Source organism: Macaca fascicularis, chromosome 19 (assembly GCF_037993035.2).
Source record: "Macaca fascicularis isolate 582-1 chromosome 19, T2T-MFA8v1.1".
Classification (NCBI taxonomy): Eukaryota; Metazoa; Chordata; class Mammalia; order Primates; family Cercopithecidae; genus Macaca; species Macaca fascicularis.
This window is the reverse complement of record NC_088393.1, coordinates 10,233,114-10,260,198: the sequence shown is the minus strand read 5'-3', so window position 1 is coordinate 10,260,198 and position 27,085 is coordinate 10,233,114. Positions and strand designations below refer to the sequence as shown.

General features: G+C 44.6%; 1 protein-coding gene across 15 annotated transcripts; it reads left to right on the top strand.

Moving 5' to 3' along the window:
• Positions 1-1,781: 1,781 nt before the first annotated feature.
• ZNF562 (zinc finger protein 562) lies at positions 1,782-25,721 on the top strand. Of its 15 annotated transcripts, none has more exons than XM_074025800.1 (6): positions 1,782-1,848; positions 17,131-17,232; positions 18,483-18,571; positions 20,127-20,253; positions 21,603-21,709; positions 24,382-25,721. In XM_074025800.1, the coding sequence occupies exons 2-6, from the start codon at positions 17,208-17,210 to the stop codon at positions 25,309-25,311; spliced, it is 1,278 nt and encodes a 425-aa protein (XP_073881901.1). In that variant the 5' UTR covers positions 1,782-1,848; positions 17,131-17,207; the 3' UTR covers positions 25,312-25,721. The 15 variants fall into 15 exon arrangements, with proteins under 15 accessions (XP_073881901.1, XP_073881898.1, XP_073881903.1 ...); XM_074025797.1 differs by having other exon boundaries at positions 24,379-25,721; XM_074025802.1 differs by having other exon boundaries at positions 17,079-17,232; positions 18,496-18,571.
• The last annotated feature ends 1,364 nt before the right edge of the window (positions 25,722-27,085 follow it).

The following is a 27,085-nucleotide window of genomic DNA, read 5'->3' as shown; positions in this document are numbered from 1 at the left end:
CAGATGCTGAGTGACGGTCCCCTGGGTCCATTGTTCTTTCTCTATACTTTGTGTATTATTTATTTTCTCAGTCTCTTGTCCCACCTGATGAGAAACACCCACAGGTGTGTAGGGGCTGGCCCCCTTCACCTATACTCCCAGCGTCCTGCCTGGCTGAGTTACGCGAATCACAAGGTCAGGAGTTTGAGACCAGCCTGGCCAACATGGTGAAACACCCTCTCTACTAAAATAGAAAACATTAGCTGGGTGTAGTGGCAGCCACCTGTAATCCCAGCTACTTGGGAGGCTGAGGCAGGAGAATCGCTTGCACCCCGGAGACGGAGGTTGTAGTGAGCTGAGATCACGCCACTGCTCCAGCCCGGGCGACAGAGTGAGACTTTGTCTCAAAAAAAAAAAAAAAAAAGTAAAAAGAAAACACAATGGAAACAGGAGGTTCTATAAAATAAAGAATGAAAAAATATGCTGGGTGCGGTGGCTCACGCCTGTAATCCCAGCACTTTGGGAGGCCGAGGCGGGTAGATCACGAGGTCAGGAGATTGAGACCATCCTGGCTAACACAGTGAAACCCTGTCTCTACTAAAAACACAAAAAAATTAGCCTGGTGTGGTGGCGGGCGCCTGTAGTCCCAGGTATTCGGGAGGCTGAGGCAGGAGAATGGCGTGAACCCGGGAGGCGGAGCTTGCAGTGAGACGAGACTGCACCATTGCACTCCAGCCTGGGGGACAGAGGGAGACTCTGTCTGAAAAGAAAAAAAAAAAGAAAGAAAAGAAAAAACAAAGGCACACAGAAAGAATGACTGAATAGAAGAGATAGACCATGCCATTCACTGGTCTATCACTGGCAGGTTTATCAATATGGAAGATTCATGGAAAGGCTCCAGGAACATGAGGAGTGGCATACAAAAAAGCTTTACATAGACACACACACACACACACACACATATTTTTTTTGAGACCAAGCCTCGCTCTTGTCCCCCAGACTGGAGTGCAGTGGCACAATCTCGGCTCACCGCAACCTCCGCCTCCCGAGTTCAAGCGATTCTCCTGCTTCAGCCTCCTGAGTAGCTGAGATTACAGGCGCCCGCCACCACACCCAGCTAATTTTTGCATTTTTAGTAGAGACGGGGTTTCACCACGTTGGCCAGGCAGGTGTCAAACTCCCGACCTCAGGTGATCTGCCCGCCTCGGCCTCCCAAAGTGCGGGGATTACAGGCATGAGCCACGGCGCCTGGCCATATATATATATTTTAATAGAGACAGGGTCCAGCCGAGTGCGGGCCTGGGCAACAAGAGCGAAACTCTGTCTCAAAAAAAGAAAAAAAAAGACAGTCTTGCTGTTTTGCTCAGGCTGGTCTGAAACTATTGGACTCAAGCTATCCACCTGCCTCCCAAAGTGCTGGAAGGCCACCGAGCCCGCCTGGGATTAGCTTTGGAGGAGCATCCTCTGGGGTGCGTCCTATCCCCCATCCCCGCCCTTCCAGCCCTTCTGGCCACCTAAAAGGAGGGCTAGGCCGGCTCCCACCTCTAAATCGCCCCCAAGTACGGGCCCCACCCCTCGCCCACAGTTCCCTCCAGAGGCCCGGTTCTAACCTCATCTTTTTCTCTGAACCTGTTTCTGCATCCCGCTCCCTGAGCCAACCCCAGGCCCGTCCGCACCCACGATTAAGGAAACTAGAATTTCTGTGTTCGATCAGGTCCTACGTGGCTGAAACTTAAGTCCTGGAGCCCCACCCGGCCGGAGGCTCGGAGCGGAAGTGACGTCAGCGCGCCCCCGCCATCTTTACCGGCTGTGGTTCCGCATGGTCAGTGCCATTTCGCCTTTATCCTGGTGGAATCCACCCGGCCTGTGGTGAGTTCCACCTGCTTGGGGGTCCTGGAGCTAGCAGGGGGGCAGCAAAGGAAGGACTGGGCGCGGTCGCCCAGGAGCCTCTCAGATCCGCCTTGTTTCACTGGCCGTCGGTCCTCCGGGTGCGGCTTCTGGCCAGTTCCGAGAGGCCGCACACTCCATCTATCCCTGTCAGGAGCCCGGTCGGGAAGTGAGTCTGTCCCGCCTCCGCGGGGTGTTTTCTTGAGTGCTTTCATCCGCTGTGCTCCCCTCTTGAAAAGCTTGGAAAGCAACCTTTGTGAGTTTTTTCTTTCCGAAAGGAAAAGGATTTCTACCGTTCTAGTGAGGTTGGCTCTGGCCCCGCAACGTCCCGCGTCCGGAACCTGGCTTTTCGGGCGTGTACCTGGTGAGCACCGGCAGAAAAATGGTTTCAAGAGGGCTATGATTTCCATTCATTTGCTAAAAAATATCTCATCTGAGAATCTGGCGTTGTCTTGATGTCCTTTACTTTTTTTTTTTTCTTTTGGAGTCTTATTCTGTCACCCACACTGGAGTGCAGTGGCACGATGTTGGCTCACTGCAACTTTCACCTCCCGGGTTCAAGTGATTGTTAGATATGAGTTTTAAATTTCTTTCTAAAGAATCTATATGTCAGTATGTTTAATTTTTTGCCATCTACTTTTAAACTTCCCCGTAAAGCAACCTTTTTCCATCACCTGCTCCACCCTGACTCATTTCTATTATCTGCTCCGCCCTGACTCATTTTCCACCCTGACTCATTCCAATTTACTGCTCTGTTACAACCATTTTTCCCACCAAGCCATTCACCCAGTCACTCTCTTTAAATTAGCTAATCGGAATTAGTTTAACCTGTGGGGTCTAACCCTCGCCATAGGGGAACGACACAGCGGCAGGGGCCACATTCCTCAAGAATAAGAACCCGTTCCCCTCCCTTGTCCTGGTGTGCGCTCACCATTGCTCCATCTGTGAGGGCACACTCTTGTATAGAAGGAAATTGCCTTGCTGAGAAAATAAAATTTTATATTCGAGTGCTATTTTTTTTTTTTGTGGCACTGAAACTTTATTTATAACATGATTCACCTGCCACAGCCTCCTAGTAGCTGGGATTCTGGGCGTGCACCACCACACCCAGCTAATCTTTTATATTTTTGGTAGAGACGGGGTTTCACCATGTTGGCCAGGCTGGTCTCGAGCTGCTGACCTCAAGTGATCCACTCGCCACTTATTTTTGACACATTACATTCAGCTGGAAAAAACGTATAGTTGTTTAGAGTATGCCTATTTTTGTATGTAGATATGAACACATGTAGACTGTAAGCCTTTAGTTTTTTATTTTTATTTTCTTGCAGGTTATTTTTTTTCTAGTTGTTACCAGCTGCAAGCCTTTCTACTTAAGAAAGCCCGGCCAGACGCGCTGGCTCACACCTGTAATTGTAGCACTTTGGGAGGCAGAGGCAGGCAGATCACCTGAGGTCAGGAGTTCAAGACCAGCCTGGCCAACATGGTAAAACCCTGTCTCTACTAAAAATACAAAAATTAGCCGGGCGTGGTGGCGGGCCCCTGTAATCCCAGCTGTTGGAGATAAAAAAATAAAATGCTTGGTGCTGCAAAGTGAAACCAGCACTCAGGCAAAAATTTTCTCAGCAACGCAATTTACTGCTGTAGAAGGGTGAGTCTCATGGATGGAGCGATGGCGAGAGTACACTGCGTAAGGGAGGGGAAGGGGTTTTTATTTCTAAGACAGGGTCCCTACCTCTGTGTCACTCCCCCATCGGTTAGGGTCGGACCGCACAATCTAAACTGACCCTATTGACTATTTGTGAATATTTTCCCCAAATAAGGAAGGGTAGGGTGATGTGTGAGTCACGATGGTGGGACGTGCGGTTTCGAAGAGTGGAATAGGTGCAGAATGGGTAGCCAAGGGAACAGAGGTGAGTTATTGATTAGAGTGGACTGAGTTTGAGAACAAAGAACAAGGAAGTTAACAGGCTGAACTTTTGAAGAGAAATTCAGAGAAATATATTGTATCTTACATAGCTATTCCAGAGGCTGAGGCAGGAGAATCGCTTGAACCTGGGAGGCGGGGGTTGCATTGAGCCGAGATCCTGCCACTGCACTCCAGCCTGGGCCACAAGAGGAAAACTGTCTCAGAAAAAAGAAAAAAGGAAGGCGATAATACTCAACTATTCTCTTCATCTGAAGTTCTTAGGTCTGTACTTCCCACAGAGCTTCAAAACAGGGGCCTCTAGGAACCAGGAAGAAAGGATGGAGGCTTTATTACACTGACACTAGAATTATTTATTATTATAATCAGAATATTTTTCTAGTATCACTGTAATAAAATATCTAGTATCTATGATTTATTATTATTAAGAGCATGTTTGGACTAAGTGTAGTTTTTATATTTTTTTCCTGAAAAATTTGATCCTAAGGAAAGCTTGAACATCTGACATACGCAGACATAGCAGATTTACTTAATTTTTTAGCATTGTGTTTTTTTTTCTTTCTCCTTAGGCAAATCTTATGGTGAACAATTTGAGTGTAAATTGAGCATAAATTATACACGTGATGCTTAACCTTTAAATACTTGGTAATGCACCTCCTAAAAGACACTGTCATACTAAAATCACAATGCTAGTATTTCACTTGAATAAAAAATGTCATCTAATGTCTGCTTTGCGTAATTAGTGAAGTTCTCCGCATTGATTCAACGTATGCTCTTGGGTGTTTTTGGATCTAAGATCCATTCAAGAGTTTTACATTGCAATTGTTAGTGTCTTCAGTGTCTTTTTTACCTAGAACAGTTATTATTGTCTATTATATTGACTTTCAGAGAGTCACACTCACTTAGAAAGTCATACAATCAGATATTTCTGATTGGATTATCAGAGTGTGTGTAAATATTCCGTTATTTCATGCGATTTCCTACAAACTTAGTATTGGGTCCAGAGGAGAAGCTGACAACCATTGTTTGATAATAGGTGACAGTATGTACTTCGTGCTTTGGGGACCAGAAAGTCTCAAATTACTCAGTTCCGCCTTAGTTACTTCATGTCCCATGATTAGTTGTTCGTTCTCTTATCATGTGCTAGTGGCAAATCACAACCTCTTTCTCAAAAAAAAAAAAAAAAACAGTTAATCTGCACAAGAAGACGTGGGTTGACTCTGGAATACCAGAGGGCTGTACTCGACATCTTCTGTTGGTACATGCCACAGTCTTCCAATAAATAACATGCTATTTAACATGGACATGTTAAGTATCATTGGGTCTGCTGGATTAGGTGGACCAAGTGCTTGGGAAGCTTGCGGTGCTGCCTGAAATTGCTCTTGCCTACGGTTGAAACTAGAATCCTTACAGGTAACTGTGTGGGCTCGTTAAAGCACCTGCAAATGTATATGTTGCCTCCAAAATTCAAGAGGTCTATACGTGGTAGTTTTTGAGAAACCTCCATACTGGGTTTTTTTTTCTTTTTTGAGACAGAGTCTTGCTGGATCACCCAGGCTGAAGAGCAATGGCATAGTCATGGCTCATTGCTCCTTTTTAGTGGTAGGTGGTATTAGGTGCAGTAACTTGGAGTGACATATTGCAGGGATGTCTTTACATGATCCAGACAAGGGAATACCTTTACCCACAGACTTGGTGGCCCCAGAATCTCCCACACCATATTTTACAATCCAGAAAAAAATTTTTTGACTCATAATAGATGAACATATTTTCAGAGTACATGTGATAATTTGATACATTCACATAATCAAATCAGGTTAAGTAGGATATCTGTCACCTTAAATATTTATCTTTTTTTTTTTTTTTTTAAGATAGAGTTTCGCTCTTTTTTCCCCAGGCTGGAATACAGTGGCGTGATCTCAGCTCACCGCAACCTCCGCCTCCTGGGTTCAAGTGATTCTCCTGCCTCGGCCTCCCAAGTAGCTGGGATTACAGGCATGCGCCACCACGCCTGGCTAATTTTTTTGTATTTTTAGTAGAGACGGGGTTTCTCCATGTTGGTCAGGCTGGTCTTGAACTCCCAACCTCAGGGGATCCGCCCGCTTCGGCCTCCCAAAGTGCTGGGATTACAGGCATGAGCCACTGCGCCCGGCCAATATTTATCTTTATTGTAGAAACATCAAGTTATTCTCTTAGCTGGGTTGAAATGTATGATAGATGAGTGTTAAGTGTAGTCACCCTACTGATCTATTGAACACCAGTTCTTATTTCTTCTAACTGTATATTTTACCCAGGAATCAACCTCTTTTTTTTTTTTTTTTTTTGGAGATGGAGTCTTGCTGTCACCCAGTCTGGAATGGAATGCAGTGGGATGATCTTGGCTCACTGCAACCTCTGTCTCCTCCCAGGTTCCAGTGATTGTCCTGCCTCAGCCTCCCGAGTAGCTAGGATTAAGGGGTGCACCACCATGCCTGGCTAATTTTTGTAGTTTTAGTAGAGACGGGGTTTTACCATATTGGCCAGGTTGGTCTCGAACTCCTGATCTCAGGTGATCCACCTGCCTTGGCCTCCCAAAGTGCTGGGATTACAGGCATGAGCCACCTCATGCAGCCTAATCAACCTCTATTCCTGTCTCCTTCCTACACTTCTGGCCTCTAGTAACCACCAATCTGTACTCTATGCTCATGAGATCCACTTTTTTAGCTCCCATGTGTGAGAATATGGGGTATTTGTCTGCTGTACTTGACTTATTTCACTTTCATGATGACCTCCAGTTCTATCCAGTTGCTGCAAATGACAGGATTTCATTCTTCTTTATGGCTGAATAGTAATCCACTGTCTATATATACCGTTTTTTTTTTTTTTTTATTAATTCCTTCATTATTGACCAGTTAGGTTGATTCCATATTTTGGCTATTGTGAGTAGTGCTGCGGTAAACAAGGGAGTGTAGATATATCTCTTCAAATATATTGATTTCCTTTCTTTTGGATATATACCCAATGGAATTCCAGATCAGATGGTAGTTCTATTTTTAATTTTTTGAGAAACCCTCATACTTTGTTTTTGTTTTTGTTTTTGAGGTAGTCTTGCTGTGTCACCCAGACTAGAGTGCCATGGCATAATCATGGCTCACTGCAGCCTTGACTTCCTGGGCTCAGGTGATCCTCCCACCTCAGCTTCCTGAGTAGCCAGGATTATAGGCCTCCACTAATACACCTGGCTAAGTTTGTTTGTTTGTTTGATTTTTTGAGACAGAGTCTCACTCTGTCACTCAGGCTGGAGTGCAGTGGCACAATCTTGGTTCACTGCAACATCCACCTCCCGGGTTCAAGCAATTCTCCTACCTCAGCCTCTGGAGTAGCTGGGACTACAGGTGCATGCCACCATGCCCAGCTAATTTTTGTATTTTCAGTAGAGACAGTTTCACCATGTTGGCCAGGCTGGTCTCAAACTCGTGACCTCAAGTGATCTGCCTGCCTTGGCCTCCTAAAGAGCTGGGATTACAGGCATGAGCCACTGTCCCTGACCGTTTGTGTGTGTGGGTGTGTGTGTATGTGCACGCGCATACAGGTCTTGCCAGGTTCAGACAGGTTTTGTGTGTGCATGTGTGTACAGACAGGTCTTGCTGTGTTGCCCAGGCTGGTTTGGAACTCCTGGGCTCAAGTGATCTCCCACCACAGCCTCAAGTTTTGGGATTACAGGCATGAACCACCACACCTTAATATTGTTCTCTGTAGTGGCTGTACTAATTTACATTCCCACTACCTGCATACAAGGATTAACTTTTCACCACATCCTCATCAGCATTTGTTATTCTCTTTTTTCTAAAAGCCACTCTAAATGAGGTGAGATATCTCACGGTGGTTATGTGTGATTTGTATTTCTCTGATGATTAGTGATGTTGAGCATTTTTTCATATACCTGTTGGCCATTTGTATTTTTTTTTTTTTTTTTTTTTGAGAAACATCTATTGTGACCTTTTGCCCATTTTTTTATTGGATTTTTTTTCGTTATCAAGTTTGAGTTCCTTATATATTCTGATTATTAATCCCAGGTGGATAGTTTATAAATATTTTCTCCCATACTGTAGATTGTCTCTTCACTTTGCTGATTGTTTCTTTTGCTGTGGAGAAGCTTTTTAGCTTGATGTAATCTGATAAGTTTATTTTTGCTCCTGTTGCCTGTGCCTTTGAGGTCTCCCAAAGAAATCTTTATCCAGACCAATGTCCTGGATTGTTTCCCCAGTGTCTTCCTCTACTAGTTTTATAGTTTCAGGTGTTAAATTAAGTCTTTAATCTGTTTTGACTTTATTTTTTTTTATGCTGAGAGATGGCATCTAGTTTTATTCTGCATATGGTTATTCAGTTTTCCCAGCAGCATTTAGTGAAAAGACTGTTATTTTCCCATTGTATGCTTTTGGTGCCTTTGTTGAAAATGAGTTGTCTGTAAATGTGTAGGTTTGTATTTAGGTTCTCTGTTCTCCTCCATTGATCTGTGTGTGTGTGTGGTTTTTAATGTCAGTACCATGCTGATTTGGTTATGATAGCTTTGCAGTATATTTTGAAGTCAGGCAGTGTGAAGATTCCAGCTTTGTTCTTTTTGGTCAGTATTTCATTGGCTGTTTGAAGTCTTTTGTGGTTGCATATACATTTTAGGATTTTTTTTCTATTTTTGTGATGAATGTCATTGGTATTTTGATAAGGGTTTCTCTTAATTGTAAATTGCTTTGAGTAGTATGTCATTTTAACAATATTCTTCTAATCCAGAAGCATGGGATATCTTTCCATTTTTTTTCTGTATCTTCTACAGTTTGTTTCGTCGGTGTTTTACAGTTTTCCTTGTATAGCTCCTTCACACTTTTAGTTACTTTTTATTTTCTCTTTTTTTCATAGGTGGAGTCTCACTTTGTTGCCCAGGCTGGAGTACAGTGGTACAATCGTAGCTCATGCAGCAGCCTTGAACTCCTGGGCTCAAGGGGTCCTCCTGCCTCAGCCTCTTTTGAGTAGCCAGATCTACAGGTGTGTGCCATCATGCCTGGCTAATTTTTTTTTTTTTTTTTTTTAATAGAGACCGAGCCGTGCCATGTTGCCCAGGCTGGTCTTGAACTGCTGGGCTCAAGCAATCCTCCCACCTCAGCCTCCCAGAATTCTGGGATTACAATTTTCAATTGTGAGTCATCTGCCTGGTGCTGGCATTTTATAGTCTTTGCAGCTATTGTAAATGCGATTACTTCCTTGATTCCTTTTTTAGATTGTTCACCATTGGTGTATATAAATGCAACTGATTTTTTGTATGTTGATTTTGTGTCCTGAACCTTTACTGAATTCGTTTATCAGTTCTAACAGGTTTTTGGTGGAGTCTTTAGGTTTTTCTAAATACAAGATTGTGTCAGCTGAGCATGGTGGTTCATGCCTGTAATCCCAGCACTTTAGGAGGTCAAAGCAAGAGGATCACTTGAAATCAGGAGTTCAAGGCCAACCTGGGTAATATATTGAGGACCCCTCTGCCCCTAATCTCTAAAAAAGAAAAAAAAGAAAAGTTAGCATTGTCACACATGACTGTGGTTCTAGCTATTCGGGAGGCTGAGGCAGGAGTATCGCTTGAGCCCAGGAAATCAAAGCTGCAGTGAGCTGTGATCACAGCTGCACTCCAGCCTGGGCAACAGAGGGACACCCTGTTTCTAAGGAGAAAAAGGTCATGTCATTGGCAAACAAGGCTAATTTGACTTCTTTTTTAGTTGGGATGCCCTTTATTTGTTTCTCTTGTCTAATTGCTCTGGCTAGAACTTCTAGTGTTATGTTGAATAAAAGTGGTAAAACTGGACATCCTTGTTTATTCGAGATCTCAGAGGAAAGACTTTCAGTTTTTCCCTGTTCAGTATGATGTTGGATGTGGGTTTGTCATATATGACCTTTATTATTTTGAGGTATATTCCTTCTATACACAGTTTGTTGGGGACTTTTGTCAAAAAGAGATATTGAATTTTATTGAATGGTGTTTCAGCATCTGTGGAAATCTCATATGGTTTTTGTTCTTGGTTCTGTTAATTTGGTATGTCACATTTATTGATTTGCATATGTTGAACCATCCTTGTATTTCTAGGATGAATTTCACTTGATTGTGGTGAATTATTTTCTTAATGCGTTGAATTTGGTTTGCTAGTATTTTGGTGAGAATTTTTGCAGGTATGTTCATCAGTGATACTGGCCTGTATTTTGTTGTTGTTGTTGTTGTTGTTGTGGTCTTGTCTGGGTTTTGATATGAGAATAATGCTCACCTCGTAGACTAAGTTTGGAAATATTCTTTTCTCTTCAGTTTTTTTTGAGGAGTTCAAGTAGTATTGGTATTAGTTCTTTAAGTTTTCGGTAGGATTTAGCAGTGAAGCCATCAGGTCCTGGGCTTTTCTTTCATGGGATTCATTTTGTTATGGCTTCAATCTTGTTATTGGTGTGTTGAGGTTTTCTGTTTCTTCATGGTTCGATCTTGGTAGTTGTATGCACCCAAGAATTTGTCCATTTCTTCCAGGCTTTTCAATTTGTTGGCATATAGTTTTTCATAATAGTTTCTTTTCTTTTTTTTTTTTTTTTTTTGAGACGGAGTCTCGCTCTGCCGCCCAGGCTGGAGTGCAATGGCCGGATCTCAGCTCACTGCAAGCTCCGCCTCCCGGGTTCACGCCATTCTCCTGCCTCAGCCTCCCAAGTAGCTGGGACTACAGGCACCCGCCACCATACCCGGCTAGTTTTTTGTATTTTTTAGTAGAGACGGGGTTTCACCGTGTTAGCCAGGATGGTCTCGATCTCCTGACCTCGTGATCCGCCCGTCTCGGCCTCCCAAAGTGCTGGGATTACAGGCTTGAGCCACCGCGCCCGGCCAAAGTAAGTCTTTTTTATTGGTAATTATATGAAGGGTTTATGGGTTAACCTCTCCAATCTAAGGGCATCATTTGGCAAAATGGATTAAAATACACAATCCAACTGCATATTTTCTTTCACTGTTTTTGTTTTGATTTTTTGTTTGTTTGTTTTTGAGATGCAGTCTCGCTCTGTCGCCCAGGCTGGAGTGCAATGATGAGATCTCAGTTCACTGCAACCTCCACTTTCTGGGTTCAAGCAATTCTCCCTGCATCAGTATCCCAAGTAACTGGGATTACAGGTGCCCACCACGACGCCCAGCTAATTTTTGTATTTTTAGTAGAGAAAGGGTTTCACCATGTTGACCAGGCTGGTCTGGAACTCCTGACCTCAGGTGATCCACCTGCCCAGGCCTTCCAAAGTGCTGGGATTACAGGTGTGAGCTACCACGCCCAGCTGTCCTTCACTTTAGATCTAAAGACAAAAGAGGTTGAAAGTTAAATAACGGAAAAAGATAATTCCATGCAGATAGTAACCTAAAGAGAACTTGGCTGGATGCACTAATATCAGACAAAGTAAACTTGAAGTCAAAAGCTGATAGAAGAGACAGTGAATGACAGTATATATTGATAGAAGGTAAAATTCATCAAGAAGATAAAAAAAGTATAAACATATGTATCAAACAACAGAGCCTAAAATACATGAAGTAAATATTGGCAAAATTAAAGGGAAAAATAGACAGTTCTGCATAACAATTGGAGACCTCAATATACCACTTTCAATTTAATAGGTAGGACAGCCACCCAATAATATCAAGAAGGAAAGAGGACAAGTACTGTATACTCGTTGGCTCTAACAGGCACAACCCCCCCCAACAACAGAAGAGAACACGTTTTCCTCAAGCATATGTGGCATAGTTTCCAGGAGAAATCATATGTTAGGCCACAAAACAAGTCTTAATGACATGTGAAAGACTGCAATACAAAGTACCATTTCCAAACACATAGAATGAAACAAGAAGTGAAAAGCAGAAGGAAAACTGGAAAATTCACAAATATGTTTGTTTGGTTTTTTTTGTTGGTTGGTTGGTTTTTGAGATGGAGTTTTGCTCTTGTTCCCCAGGCTGGTGTGCAGTTCCGCGACCTCGGCTCACTGCAACCTCTGCCTCCCAAGTTCAAGTGATTTTCCCACCTTAGCCTCCTGAGTAGCTGGGGTTACAGGCATGCACCACCACCACACCCAGCTAATTTTTTGTATTTTTAGTACAGACAGGGTTTCTCCATGTTGGTCAGGCTGGTCTCTAACTCCCGACCTCAGGTAATCCTCCCGCCGTGGCCTCCCAAAGTGCTGGGATTACAGGCATGAGCCACCAAGCCCAGCCCACAAATACGTTTTATTATAAGCAGCACACTCCTTACCAACCAATGGGTGAAGCAAGAAACTACAAGGGAAATTAGAAAACATCTTGAGAAAAATGAAAACGAAGACATGGCATACCAAAATTTATGAGATGTTGCTGTGGTCTAAATTTTTGTCTCCTCAAACTTGCATATGTTGACATCTTAACTCCCAAAGTGATTGTATTAGGAGCTGGGAACTTTGGGACGTGATGAGGTCATGAGGGCTCTGCAGAATGGGATTACCCCCTCACGGAAGACACCCCAAAGAGATCCTATGCCACTTCTGTATGTGGTTACTTCAAGAAGATGGCTGTCTGTGAACCAGGAAAAGGGCCTTCACCTGACACTGAATCTGACTGTACCTTGATCTTTGACCTAATCTCCAGAACTGGGAGAAATAAATTTGTGTTGTTTATTAACCACCAGCCTGTGATATTTTGTTATAGCAGCCTGAATGGACAGACACAGTGAAAGCAGTGCTAGGAGGGAAATTCATAGCAATAACTACTCAAATTCAAAAAGAAGAAAGATCTCAAAGATTAAGTTAAGGAATTTTTCACAGGATTCAGTTTAAAAAGAAGAGTGCTGGAAAGGATGTAAATTAAATAACATATGAGTTAAGCAAAAAGTTTCAATATCCAGCTACAAGGCATTCTAGAATGAGAGAATAGAAAAAGCAAATGGGAAATTACTGAAAGAAGTAATGAGATTTTTTTTTTTTTGAGATGGAGTCTCACGTTGTCACCCAGGCTGGAGTGGAATGGTATAATCTCCACTCACTGCAACCTCCACCCCTCCGCCTCCCGGGTTCAAGTGATTCTCCTGCCTCAGTCTCCTGAGTAGCTGGGAATACAGGCATGTGCTACCACACCGAGCTAATTTTTTGTATTTTTAGTAGAGATGGGGTTTCAGCGTGTTAGCCAGGATGGTCTCGATCTCCTGACCTTGTGATCCACCCGCCTTGGCCTCCCAGAGTGCTGGGGTTTTGAACTTCTGACCTCAGGTGATCCACCTGCATCAGCCTCCCAAAGTGCTGGGATTACAGGTGTGAGCCACCATACCTGGCCCTGAGAAACTTTTCAAAAGATCACATATATGATTACATTCATGACCTAAACAGTGCAAGAAATGTACAAGATAATGTTGGAATGTTCCATCTCAGGAAAAAAAAAAAAAGAACAACAGCTACAGTGGTGGAGGCTGCAGTGAACAGAGATCATGCTACTTGTCACCCCAGCCTGGGCGACAAGAGTGAGACTCTGTCTCCAAAAAAAAAAAAAAAATCTACACAACCAGTGTGATGAGTTTTGGAATGTCAGGAACATTGAGGACTATATTTTGGAAGTGAACAGGAAGGAGAATTTATGTAGTCTGGAGGCCATGAGTGATTGTAGCTGTTTTTTCTTTTTTCTTTTTTGAGACAGTCTTGCTCTGTCACCCAGGCTGGAGTGCAGTGGCGAAATCTCGGCCCACCGCAAGCTCCTCCTCCCAGGTTCACGCCATTCTCCTGCCTCAGCCTCCCGAGTAGCTGGGACTACAGGCGCCCGCCACCATGCCCGGCTAATTTTTTTTTCTTTTTTTTGTATTTTTAGTAGAGACGAGATTTCACCGTGTTAGCCAGGATGATCTTGATCTCCTGACCTCGTGATCCACCCGCCTTGGCCTCCCAAAGTGCTGGGATTACAGGCGTGAGCCACCGCACCCGGCCAATTCTGGCTGTTTTTTCAAATTGGCATAGAGATAAGGCGATTATCTACATTAGTTGTATACCAAGTGCCAACTGTTGTGTTCATTCTTTTCAGTAAAGATACTACATTTAGAACAACAGCTGGCCAGGCCCAGTGGCTCACACCTGTAATCCCAGCACCTCGGGAGGCCAAGGCGGGCAAATCACTTGAGGTCAGGAGTTCAAGACCAGCCTAGCCCATATAGTGAAACCCCATCTTTACTAAAAATACAAAACTTAGCCACTCGTGGTGGCACACGCTGTAGTCCTACCTACTCGGAAGGCTAAGGCAGGAGAATTGCTTGAACCCGGGAGGCGGAGGTTGCAGTGAGCCAAGATTGTACCACTGCACTCCAGCCTGGGTAACAGAGTGAGACTCTGCTCCCCCCCACAAGTAAAAAGGACAGCAGCTACAATTGGGGTGACCATGTGATTAAGTTTATGGTAGTCCAGTCATTCTCCAAGATCCATGTGACTTCTGCACAAGGCGGAGTAGTGTGTTTAATGATAATGAAGATGTAGTGAGTTTCATGACCCTGGGGTCTTTCAAGTCCTTTATGGTGACATTATTCTTTGCAGTTCCACAGGAAGGTTTCACTTCTAGTTTATTATCTTAGGGGATGGGGAATTCCGAATGCCTTTAGTTTTCATTTTCTACCATAATGTTCCTCGCCTTACTAATCAGATAGCCAATTTTAGGGATGCTGCTAGTACCCAAAAATTCATGTATTTCAATTATATATTCAGGAACTGGGGAAATAATCATGGAAGGGGTCCATAGTTCAAGTGGGCCCTCAATAAGTACAAGTGTTAAGTCACCATCTGCCACCTGACTACCATAAGCTTCCACTTTGGTAGTGGACCACAGTAGTCTTTTGGGTCCCCAGAATATGGCATCAGCTCAAGGCCACTCTCTTTATTGTCTATCTTTTCTTTTCTTTTCTTTTCTTTTTTCTTTTCTTTTCTTTCTTTTCTTTTCTTTTTTTTTTTTTTTTTTTTTTTTTTTGAGATGGAGTCTCGCTGTCTCCCAGGCTAGAGAGCAGTGGTGTGATCTTGGCCCACTGCAACCTCTGCCTCCCAGGTTTAAACAATTCTCCTGCCTCAGCCTCCCTAGTAGCTGGGACTGCAGGTGCATGCTGTCACGCTCAGCTAATTTTTTTGTATTTTTAGTAGAGACAGGGTTTCATTGTGTTAGGCAGCATGGTCTCGATCTCCTGACCTGTGATTCATCGCCTCAGCCTCCCAAAGTGCTGGGATTGCAGGCGCGAGCCACTGCACCCGGCTCTATTTTCTTTTATTCTGAGACGGAGCCTCACTCTATGTCCCAGGCTGGAGTGCAGTGGCGTGATCTCGGCTCACTGCAATCTCTGCCTCCCGGGATCAAGCAATTCTCCTGCCTCAGCCTCCTGAGTAGCTGGGATTACAGTCACGTGCTACCATGCCTGGCTGATTTTTGTATTTTTGGCAGAGACAGGATTTTGCTGTGTTGGCCAGGCTGGTCTTGAACTCCTGACGTCAGGTGCTGTGCCTGCCTCAGCCTCCCAAAGTACTGAGATTACACTTGTGAGCTACTGCGCCTGGCCATCTTTTGAATATTTTAAATTCTGTTCTTCAGTCATCTTAGGTACATAATGAAGTTATCAATAACACGTGGCTGGTGACTGCTGAATTGTTCTGTGCAGGTCTGAACTGTCTTCTGGTCATCCTCGGGGGTAACAGCATCCACAGGAGATCAGGCTGTAGGATTAAATATCAGACCAATTACTAGGATTATTTGAATGTAGGTTTTTTCCAGTATTAAGTAGAGGTAATGGGCCAGGCATGGTGGCTCATGCTTATTATCCCAGCACTTTGGGAGGCCAAGGTGGGAGGATTGTTTGAGCCCAGGAGTTTGAGACCAGCCTAGGCAACCTGGTGAAACCCTGTCTCTACTAAAAATAAAAAAAAGTAGGCCGGGCGCGGTGGCTTAAGCCTGTAATCCCAGCACTTCGGGAGGCCGAGACGGGCGGATCACGAGGTCAGGAGATCAAGACCATGCTGGCTAACATGGTGAAACCCCGTCTCTACTAAGAAACAAAAAACTAGCTGGGCGTGGTGGCAGGCGCCTGTAGTCCCAGCTACTCGGGAGGCTGAGGCAGGAGAATGGCGTAAACCCAGGAGGCGGAGCTTGCAGTGAGCTGAGATCCAGCCACTGCACTCCAGCCTGGGCTACAGAGTGAGACTCTGTCTCAAAAAAAAAAAAAAAAAAAAATACAAAAAAGTAGCCGGACCCAGTGGTGTGCACCTGTAGTCCCAGCTACTTCGGGGGCTGAAGTGGGAGAATCACTTGAGGACGGGAGTTCGAGACCAGCCTGGCCAACAGAGCGAAACCCTGTCTCTAAAATTAGCCAGGCATCGGCCAGGCGCGGTGGCTCATGCCTGTAATCCCAGCACTTTGGGAGGCCGAGGTGGGCGGATCACTAGGTCAGGAGATTGAGACCATCCTGGCTAACACAGTGAAACCCTGTCTGTACTAAAAATACAAAAAAATTAGCCAGGCATGGTGGCGGGCACCTGTAGTCCCAGCTACCTGGGAGGCTGAGGCAGGAGAATGGCATGAACGCAGGGGGCAGAGCTTGCAGTGAGCGGATATCACGCCACTGCACTCCAGCCTGGGCGGCAGAGCAAGACTTTGCCAAATAAATAAATAAATAAAGAAATAAAGAAATAAAAATTAGCCAGGCATCGTTGTGCATGCCTGTAATCCCAGCTACTCAGGAGGCTGAGGCCTGATAATCGCTTGAACCTGGGAGGCAGAGGGTGCAGTGAGTCCAGATCATGCCACTGCACTTCAGCCTGGACAACAGTAGGACTCTGTCTCAAAATAACAATAATAATAATAAAATAATAAGGCTTGATGATGCACATCTGTGGTCCCAGCTATTCAGGAGGCTGAGGTGGGAGCGATCACTTGAGCCCGGAAGGTCTAGGCTACAGAGTGCTATGATTATGCCATTGCACTTAAACCCGGGCAACAGAGTGAGACCCTATCTCAATAGATAGGTTCATAGATAGATAGAGGTAATGATAGCTATTGGGAATGATGGTTATGATAAGTGAGCACGTATATGTAAAGCTACCAGAGCTACTTCTGACACACTAGTCCTCAGTAAATGTCAGTTGCTGTTATTAATGCTATCATTACTGAGTGGTGATACCAAGTGTACAGTTTTTGGTGGCTTTCACATCTCTCACCTGCAGAGAGAAATCTGATGCGTAATATTCAGTGACTTATGTTTGATGCTTGTTGTTTGGTGATTGGTGTGAACAGGACCTCAGATAACCCTGTACAGAGAAGAATGGGATTGCCTCTATTCACCTAGATTCGTAAGCTGCCCTGAGGCGATCTTGGCATCAAGGAAGACAGCATTGAGGCACACCTCACCATCAGGTTCAGAGGATGTCAGCCATTGATTTGTCCCTTGGTAAGTCCTTGTTGATGCTCTTTTTCAGAGATTCTGCTTTAGGTCGCCCTCTACAACATAAGAGTCCAGTGAGCTGGGCCTGAACAGGTATGCTGCTTTTTTTTTTTTTCTTCTTCTTCTTCTTCTAGATGGAGTTTTGCTCTTGTTGCCCAGACTATAGTGCAAAGGCGCGATCTCAGCTCACCGCAACCTCCACCTCCTGGGTTCAAGCAATTCTCCTGCCTCACCCGCCCAAGTCACTGGGACTACAGCCTAATTTTGTATTTTTAGTAGAGACGGGTTTCTCCATGTTGGTCAGGCTGGTGTTGAACTCCCGACCTCAGGTGATTTACCCGCTTTGGCCTCCCAAGTATTGGGATTACAGGCATCAGCCACCGTGCCCGGCTGCTGCTAGTTCTTTTACAAGGAATTGACGTGAGACACAGAATGCTGTTTTATTATATTTATATTTATATTTATTTGTTTTTTTGAGACAGAATCTTGCTCTGTCACCCAGGCTGGAGTGCAGTGGTGTAATCTTGGCTCACTGCAACCTCCGCCTCCTGGGTTCAAGCAATTCTCTTGCCTCAGCTTCCCAAGTAGCTGGGACCACAAGCACGCATCACCTTGCCCAGCTAATTTTTGTTTGTTTGTTTGTTTGTTTGTTCTGAGACGGAGTCTCACTCTGCCACCCAGGCTGAAGTGCAGTTGCATGATCTCAACTCATTGCAACCTCCACTTCCCAGGTTCAAGCAATTCTCTGCCTCACCCTCCTGTAATTTTTTTTTTTTTTTTAGTGGAGACGGGATTTTGCCATGTTGGCCAGGCTGGTCTTGAATGCCTGACCTCAAGTGATTTGCCCGCCTTGGCCTCCCAGAATGTTGGGATTACAGGCATGAGCCACTGTGCCCAGCCAGGATGCTGTTTTAGAATTCAGCCCTGGTTTGTGTGCCTTAGGAAGTGCTACATAAGCTTCATGAGTATTACTACTATGGGCAGATAGAGAGTCACATTTTTCAGGGTGTAAGTTTCCTTGTAAAATGAAACTATTACCCTTTACCCAACAGGCAGCTCGGCCCACATCTGCTTTTCTGGGTCTAGCTAACACAGGACTACTATGGTGTTTCGTGGCAGTGTTGCGTGTATGCAGTTTTCTCAAGTGTGCAGGAGCATATGGGAATTTCAGGCTAGGATGGAATGACTTCTAGGCATGAGAATGTGGTTAGGATGGGCAGCTCTGGCTTCTCAATGCCTTCTTAATTTTCCACTAGGGTTTTTTTCCAGAGAACCAGTCTGCCCTTTTGAAGAAAAGACGAAGGTAGAAAGGATGGTGGAGGACTACCTGGCAAATTCTTATCAGGTAAACAGACAATGTACCATTATACAAAATGATATACTTACATCCAGTAGACACATTTCCTTCTAGACAGACTCATCTCCGGAGTTTTTTTTTTGTTTTTTTTTTTTTTTTGAGACGGAGTCTTGCTCTGTCGCCCAGGCTGGGGTGCAGTGGCCGGATCTCAGCTCACTGCAAGCTCCACCTCCCGGGTTTACGCCATTCTCCTGCCTCAGCCTCCTGAGTAGCTGGGACTACAGGCGCCCGCCACCTCGCCCGGCTAGTTTTTTGTATTTTTTAGTAGAGATGGGGTTTCACCGTGTTAGCCAGGATGGTCTCGATCTCCTGACCTCGTGATCCACCCGTCTCGGCCTCCCAAAGTGCTGAGATTACAGGCTTGAGCCACCGCGCCCGGCCCGGAGTTTTCTTAGAGCAAATGAAGCCTTACTGAATGACTGAGTCCCCAGATGAATTTCCCCAGGAAATGAAATCTCCTGTACATAAAGTGTTAACTTGAAAATCATCCTGGTAACTCAGTAATTACTACTTCAGCATGACTTTCATGGTGCCAACTGCATCTTTCTTATATGGCTGGGTGGGGTAACAGGTGATAAGGCAGATGAAAGTGTCCTTTTATCAAATAATTCATTTACTCATCAGCATTTATCAGGTGTCTGCAGTGTGCTCAGGAGTGTGCTACATAGAGACCAATGGGACAGGAAGAGCTCCTAACCCGGTTGTGCTGAGATAAAGTGTAAGCAGTGTGCAGTGACTCATGCCTTTAATTCCAGCTACTCAGAAGGTTGGGGTGGGAGGAACACTTCAGCCCAGGAGATCGAAGCTACAGTAAGCAGCAATTGTGCCTCGGCAACACAGTGGGACCGTATCTTTATATGTAAATAAACAAACAGATTGGATAGATAGAGAGATAGATGCTAGATAGATAAAAATTCATGTTTAGGAAGTAGTGTTCTAATCAAAAATAAAAATTCTAAAATTTTTAAAAAATATTAAAAATTAAAAATAAATAGATCAGACAAAAAAGATTTTTAAAAATTTTTATGAAGTGCTGTTCAAATGGGCAAGGTGGCTCACGCCTATAATCCCAGCATTTTGGGAGGCCAAGGTGGGCGGATCACCTGAGGTCAGAAGTTTGAGACCAGTCTGGCCAATGTGGTGAAACCCCATCTCTACTAAAAGTACAAAAATTAGCCAGGCATGGTGTTGTGTGCCTGTAATCCCAGCTACTCGGGAGGCTGAGGCATGAGAATCACTTGAACTTAGGAGGTGGAGGTTCTACTGAGCCGAGGTTGCGCCATTGCACTCCAGCCTGGGCAAAAAGAACAAAACTCTGTCACCAAAAAAAAAAAAAAAAAAAAGGCTGTTCAAGGCATATTCCTGTAGGAGGTCAACCTTGAGTGTTTAGACACAAGAGCTCCTGAGACATTAAACCCTGGAGTAGATCATGGGAGACCTGAGAACCACATATAAGTGAGTATAAGGTTCCCCTTCCTCATTCTCCAGTGAGCACTGGTGGAAGTGTTCATTGGCTCAAACCAGCATGTGTTTGATGATTTAGGATTCAGTGACGTTTGATGATGTGGCTGTGGAGTTCACCCCAGAGGAGTGGGTTTTACTGGACACAACTCAGAAATACCTCTACAGAGATGTGATGCTGGAGAACTACATGAACCTGGCCTCCGTGGGTAAGTAACATCACTTTGCTTGGCATGGTAGCCTGCACCTATAGTCCCAGATACTTGGGAGGCTGAGGTGGGAGAATTGCTGGAGCTTGGGAGTTTGATACTAGCATTGGCAACATTGTGAAACCTCGTCTCTAAAAAAAAAATCCTAAAAATAAAGACTAGGCCGGTCACGGTGGTTCACGCCTGTAATCCCAGCACTTTGGAAGACTGAGGTGGGCAGATCACGAGGTCAGGAAATCAAGACCAGCCTGGTTAACACGGTGAAACCTTGTCTGTACTAAAAATGCAAAAAATTAGTCGGGCACGGTGGCACATGCCTATAGTCCCAGTTACTCGGGAGGCCAAGGCAGTAGAATCACTTGAACCCAGGACGGGGAGGTTGCAGTGAGCTGAGATTGTGCCACTGCACTCCAGCCTGGGTGACAGTGAGACTTCAACTCAACAACAACAAAAAAAGATTTTTAAAAATCCACTTTTCCTCAGAAGATTTAAGCTATTTTTCTCAGACTTTCAGATATCTCTGACTTTTATTTTCCGTCTAGTCAAACAAAGCTACCTGTTCTGTTTTTTGTTTGTTTTTTTTTTTTTAGACGGAGTCTCGCTCTGTGACCCAGGCTGGAGTACAGTGGCGCGATCTCTACTCACTACAAGCTCCGCCTCCCGGGTTCTTGCCATTCTCCTTCCTCAGCCTTCTGTAGCTGTTCTGTTTTTTTGTTAAGTTTATTATTTTGATATATGCTCTTTATCCTGATCTTTCCTACTTTCCTTTCCTGATAATCTTCTCTTCCTGTTCCCCATCAGTTGTAGTTTTCGCAGAAACAGTTTGTAATAAACTATCTAAACACATCAGTTGTGTAATAAACCCCACATCCTTATAGCCAAATTTTTGACATACCAAAATCCTCAAGGTTCTCTTGCTTTTATTTTCTTTTTCCTTTTTTCTTTTTTTTTTTTGAAATGGAGTCTCGTTCTGTTACCCAGGCTGGAGTTCAGTGGTTCGATTTTGGCTCACTGCAGCTTCCACCTCTCAGGTTCAAGTGATTCCCCTGCCACAGCCTCCCGAGTAGCTGGGACTACAGGCACGCACCAACATGCCTGGCCGATTTTTTTTTTTTTTTTTTTTTTTTTTTTTTTTGTATTTCAGTAGAGATGGGGTTTCACCATGTTGATCAGGATGGTCTCGATCTCCTGACCTTGTGATCCACCCGCCTCGGCTTCCCAAAGTGCTGAGATTACAGCCGTGAGCCACCATGCCTGGCCTGTGGCTTTTATTTTCTTATTGTGTTTAATTTGAAAACAAGGACAAATGACTCATTTTAAACTAACACATTTCTTCTCTAAACCCTTAGATTTCTTTTTCTGCTTAACTTCGGAATGGGAAATACAACCTAGAACCAAACGGTCATCACTTCAGCAGGGTTTTTTGAAGAATCAAATATTTACTGGCATACAAATGGTAAGATTCATGAGGGATATTTCTTTTTTTCTTCTTTTTTTAATTGAGACAGAGTCTTGCTCTGCCAGGCTGAAGTGCAGTTGCATCATCTCAGCTCACTGCAACCTCCAGCTCCCAGGTTCAAGCGATTCTCTCGCCTCAGCCTCCCGAGTAGCTGGGACTAAAGGCATGTGCCACCACGCCCAGCTAATTTATTGTATTTTTAGTAGAGACAGGGTTTCACTGTGTTAGCCAAGATGGTCTTGATCTGACCTCGTGATCCACCTGCCTCAACCTCCCAAAGTACTGGGATTACAGGCGTGAGCCACCATGCCAGGCCATGAGGGATATTTCTTAATTTCCTCTCTCAGAAAAGATTGAGAATTCCATTCTAGAAAATCAGCCCAGTTAGTGGTGTGGTTTACATCTGTAATCCCAGCTACTTGGGAGGCTGAGGTGGGAGCATCATTTGAGCCCAGGAGTTCAAGACCAGCCTAGGCAGTATAGCAAGATCCCATCTCTGATTTTAAAAAGAGCCTGGATGTGGTGGCTCATGCCTGTAATCTCAATATTTTAGGAGGCAAAGGTAGGTGGATCACTTGAAGTCAGGAGTTTGAGACAGGCCTGGCCGGCATGGTGAAACTCCATCTCTACTAAAAATACAAAATTAGCTGCGTGTGTTGGTGGGCACCTGTCATCCCAGTTACTCTGGAAGCTGAGGCAGGACAATCACTTACTCACAGGCACAGGTTGCGGTGAGCCAAGACTGCACCACTGCATTCCAGCCCGGGCGACCGAGTGAGACTCTGTCTCAAAAAAAAAAAAAAAAAAGGAGGGAAGTCAGAAAAGAAAGTGAGTCCTGTAATCCCAGCACTTTGGGACGCCGAGGTGGGTGGATCACTTCGAGACCAGCCTGACCAACATGGTGAAATTCTGTCTCTACTAAAAATATAAAATTAGCCAGGTTTGGTGGCGGCACTTGTAATCCCAGTTACCTGGGAGGCTGCGGCAGAATTGCTTAAACCCGGGAGGTGGAGTTTGCAGTGAAAAAGAAACAGCACAAATGAGAGATACTTGAGAGAATTAGAGAAGTAGCCTGCACCGTTGAGGGAGCAGGGTCTCTGGAGAGAGTCTGAATGTGATGAATTTTGTGATGTTCCACACCTGTATAACTTGTCACTTCAAAATACCCACAAGTACACATTCCCACATACGTAACTAGACATTGAGGATTTAAACAGTTTCATGAAAATCTATACAATTTGGCTGGTTGCAATGGCTGATGCCTGTAATCCCAGCACTTTGGGAAGCTGAGGCAGGAGAATTGCTTGAGTCTAGGAGATCAAGACCAGCCTGGGCAACAGGGAGACCCTGTCTCTACAAAAAACAAAACGTTAGCCAGGCATGTTGGCATGCATCTGTAATCCAAGCTCCCTGGGGGACTGAGGCAGGATGATGGCTTGAGCCTGGGTGGTTAAGGCTGCAGTGAGCTGTGATTGTGCCATGGTACACAGCCTGGGTGACAGAGTGAGACCCTGTCTCAAGCCACCCCCAACAATCAAAAAAAGACAGTGTTTTTGTTTGTTTGTTTGTGTTGAACAATTAGAGCCAGTGGCATAGAATTCTGGCAAGAAATCAAGAGGGTAGGAAATGAGACCATGGAAGAAAAATTGTAAAAATTAGATTTATCTAAGTAGGCTGACTTGGCAGCTCATGGCTGTAATCTCAACAGTTTGGGAGGCTGAGACATGGTGTTTCTTGAAGAGTTTGAGACCAGCCTAGGCTACATAGCAAGACCTTGTCTCTATAAAAATAAATTGAGTCCGGGCACGGTGGCTCACGCCTCTAATCCCAGCACTTTAGGAGGCTGAGGTGGGCGGATCACAAGGTCAGGAGTTTGAGAACACTCTGGCCAACATGGTGAAATCCCATCTGTAGTAAAAATACGAAAATTAGCTGGGTGTGGTTGCACATACTACTCGGGAGGCCCAGGCAGAAGAACCGCTTGAACCCAGCAGGCGGAGGTTGCAGTGAGCTGAAATTGCGACAGTTCACTCCAGCCAAAGTGAGACTTCATCTCAAAAATAAATAAATAAATAAATCAAAAGATTGGCCAGGCGTGATGATGCATGCCTATAGTCCTAGCTACACAGGAAGCTAAGGCAGGATGATCACTTGAACCCAGCCAGGCATTTGAGGTTACAGTGAGCCATCACAGCGGTGTACTAAAGCCCAGGCAATGGAGCAAAACCCCAACTCTGAACAAAGTAAAACATGCCATGCATGGTGGGTCATGCCTGTAATCTTACCTCTTTGGGAGGCCGAGGCAGGCAGTTCACCTGAACTCAGGAGTTTGAGACCAGCCCTGGGCAACTTGGCAAAACCTGTGTCTACAAAAAAATAGAAAAATTACCCAGTGCGGTAGTGCACAACTGTATTTCCAGCTGCTCGAGAGTCTGAGGCATCAGGATCACTTGAGCCTGGGAGGGGGAGGTTGCAGTTAGCAGAGATTGTACCACTGTACTGCAGGCCGGGAGATAGAAGAAGACTCTGTCTCAAAAAAAAAAAAAATAAAATTAAACATGAAAAAGTAAAATAATAATTGTCATCAAAATAATGTTTATGTGTTCAGATGGGTGAAATCTCTTTATATGTCTGAAAATGTTTTAAATCCTTTATCCCCTCCTCAGCAGACAAGAAACTACAGTGGATGGAAACTCTGTGAGAATTGTGGAGAGGTCTTCAGTGAACAGTTTTGCCTTAAGACACACATGAGAGCTCAGAATGGAGGGAACACTTCTGAGGGTAATTGTTACGGAAAAGACGTCCTCAGTGTGCACAAGGAAGCCTCTGTTGGACAGGAACTTTCCAAATTTAATCCATGTGGAAAAGTTTTCACCTTAACTCCAGGCCTTGCTGTACATCTTGAAATTCTCAATGGAAGACAACCATACAAATGTAAGGAATGTGGAAAAGGCTTTAAGTATTTTGCGAGCCTTGATAATCACATGGGAATCCACATTGGAGAGAAACTCTGTGAATTTCAGGAATGTGAGAGAGCCATCACACCTTCCTCACACCTAAAGCAGTGTGTAACAGTTCATACTGGAAGGAAATCTGAAAAGACTAAGAATTGTGGGAAATCCTTCACTAATTTTTCTCAACTTTCTGCACATGCGAAAACTCATAAAGGGGAGAAGTCCTTTGAATGTAAAGAATGTGGAAGATCCTTTAGAAATTCCTCATCCTTTAATGTTCATATTCAGATTCACACTGGAATAAAACCACACAAATGTACAGAATGTGGGAAAGCCTTCACTAGATCAACTCACCTTACTCAACATGTAAGAACTCACACTGGAATAAAACCCTATGAATGTAAGGAATGTGGCCAAGCCTTCACTCAATACACAGGCCTTGCTATACACATACGAAATCACACTGGAGAGAAACCCTATCAGTGTAAGGAATGTGGGAAAGCCTTCAATAGATCTTCAACGCTTACTCAACATAGAAGAATTCACACAGGAGAGAAGCCTTATGAATGTGTTGAATGTGGGAAGACCTTCATTACTTCTTCCCATCGTAGTAAACATTTGAAAACTCACAGTGGAGAAAGGTAAATGCAAGATATGTGGGATGGCACTTCTGTATTCGTCACCCCTAATGTTCACCTGCAAATTCATACCAGAGAGAAACCCTTCGTATATAAAGAATGTGGGAAAGCAGGCCGGGCGCAGTGGCTCACGCCTGTAATCCCAGCACTTTGGGAGGCCGAGGCGGGTGGATCACGAGGTCAGGAGATCGAGACCACCCTGGCTAACACGGTGAAACCCCGTTTTTACTAAAAATACAAAAAATTAGCCCGGCTTGGTGGCGGGCACCTGTAGTCCCAGCTACTCGGGAGGCTGAGGCAGGAGAATGGCGTGAACCCAGGAGGCGGAGCTTGCAGTGAGCTGAGATCATGCCACTGCACTCCAGCCTGGGCGACAGAGCGAGACTCCGTCCCCTCCCCACCCCAAAGAAAAAGAAAGAATGTGGGCCGAGCGCGGTGGCTCAAGCCTGTAATCCCAGCACTTTGGGAGGCCGAGACGGGCGGATCACGAGGTCAGGAGATCGAGACCATCCTGGCTAACACGGTGAAACCCCGTCTCTACTAAAAATACAAAAAAAACTAGCCGGGCGAGATGGCGGGCGCCTGTAGTCCCAGCTACTCAGGAGGCTGAGGCAGGAGAATGGCGCAAACCCGGGAGGCGGAGCTTGCAGTGAGCTGAGATCCGGCCACTGCACTCCAGCCTGGGCTACAGAGCAAGACTCCGTCTCAAAAAAAAAAAAAAAAAAAGAATGTGGGAAAGCATTTGCTGTTTTCTCATGCCTAAGTATGCATGAAAGAATTCACACTGGGGAGAAATCCTATGAATGTAAGGGTATGAGTATTACCATCTAGTCCATTGGTTGCCACATTTAATTATTGGCAGCGCAGAGATCATCAGATTTGTCCTAAATGCCTTGCGGAGGTTGTAATGGCTCATGGATTGGCCTTAGATGCCATCCTGAGGGTCTGAAATTAAACCTACAGGTTCTGAATACAGCTTCATGGTTGCCTGAGTCTGGGCATCTGTGAAGAAGGGTCATGGATGGTGAGGTCAGTACTGCAGGCTGCCTCACATTAGTGATTAGAGTCCTAAGATCATAGCGTTAACAAGTTCTGTATGAGATACATCATGTAGATTGATCCCAGCCCCTGTTGGTTAGTGGCTGCCAGTGTGGCACATTTATGTCAAAATTTACCAGAAGCTAAGATGTAGGCCCCAGAGGTGGATTGTTAAAAAGATCCTCCTCCAAGGGACTCTTCTGTTCCCATGGATTCTGCAGAGCATGGCAGGTATGAAACCATCCTTAACTGCCAGTGCACTTTCATAGCTGATTATTTCTGTGTCCCCTTCTTTTTACAAGAAGTGTGACAACCTTGCCTGTTCTGTCCTCTCTGTCCATTTTAGGTGGCACAATGTAAGTGGCAGTGTATCTTCTAGTATAATCCAGTCTCTCTTCTCTCTTCTGTTAAGATGATTGATATAGTCCATGAATCCCACTCATGATCTCTTTATCAAATAAATGATTGTTCAGCCACACTTTGAGGATTCTCTTCAGTACAAGTTTTCTAATTTTTGCAGTATGGATAGGCTGAGAATTTTCCAAATCTCCAAGTTCTGGTTCCTTTTTCCTTAACTATTTCTTCTGCAATTCAGGTCTCCTCTTTTGCATTTTTGCCGAGACCAGCTCCGTGGTGGAGACCCTAACCCAGCGGCGCTAGAGGAATTAAGGCACAGACACAGAACTAGAGTGCAGAGTGGGAATCGAGGCTGACAGCCTTCAGAGCTGAGAGCCTCCAACAGA

What these genes read in the sequence shown, in the direction of transcription:
- ZNF562 (XM_074025797.1), top strand. Translation starts at nt 17,208, where the DNA reads ATGTCAGCCATTGATTTGTCCCTTG. An exon ending in AGCCATTGATTTGTCCCTTG is followed by an intron (nt 17,233 to 18,482) that starts GTAAGTCCTTGT and finishes ATTTTCCACTAG; the next exon opens with GGTTTTTTTCCAGAGAACCA. An exon ending in ACCTGGCAAATTCTTATCAG is followed by an intron (nt 18,572 to 20,126) that starts GTAAACAGACAA and finishes TTGATGATTTAG; the next exon opens with GATTCAGTGACGTTTGATGA.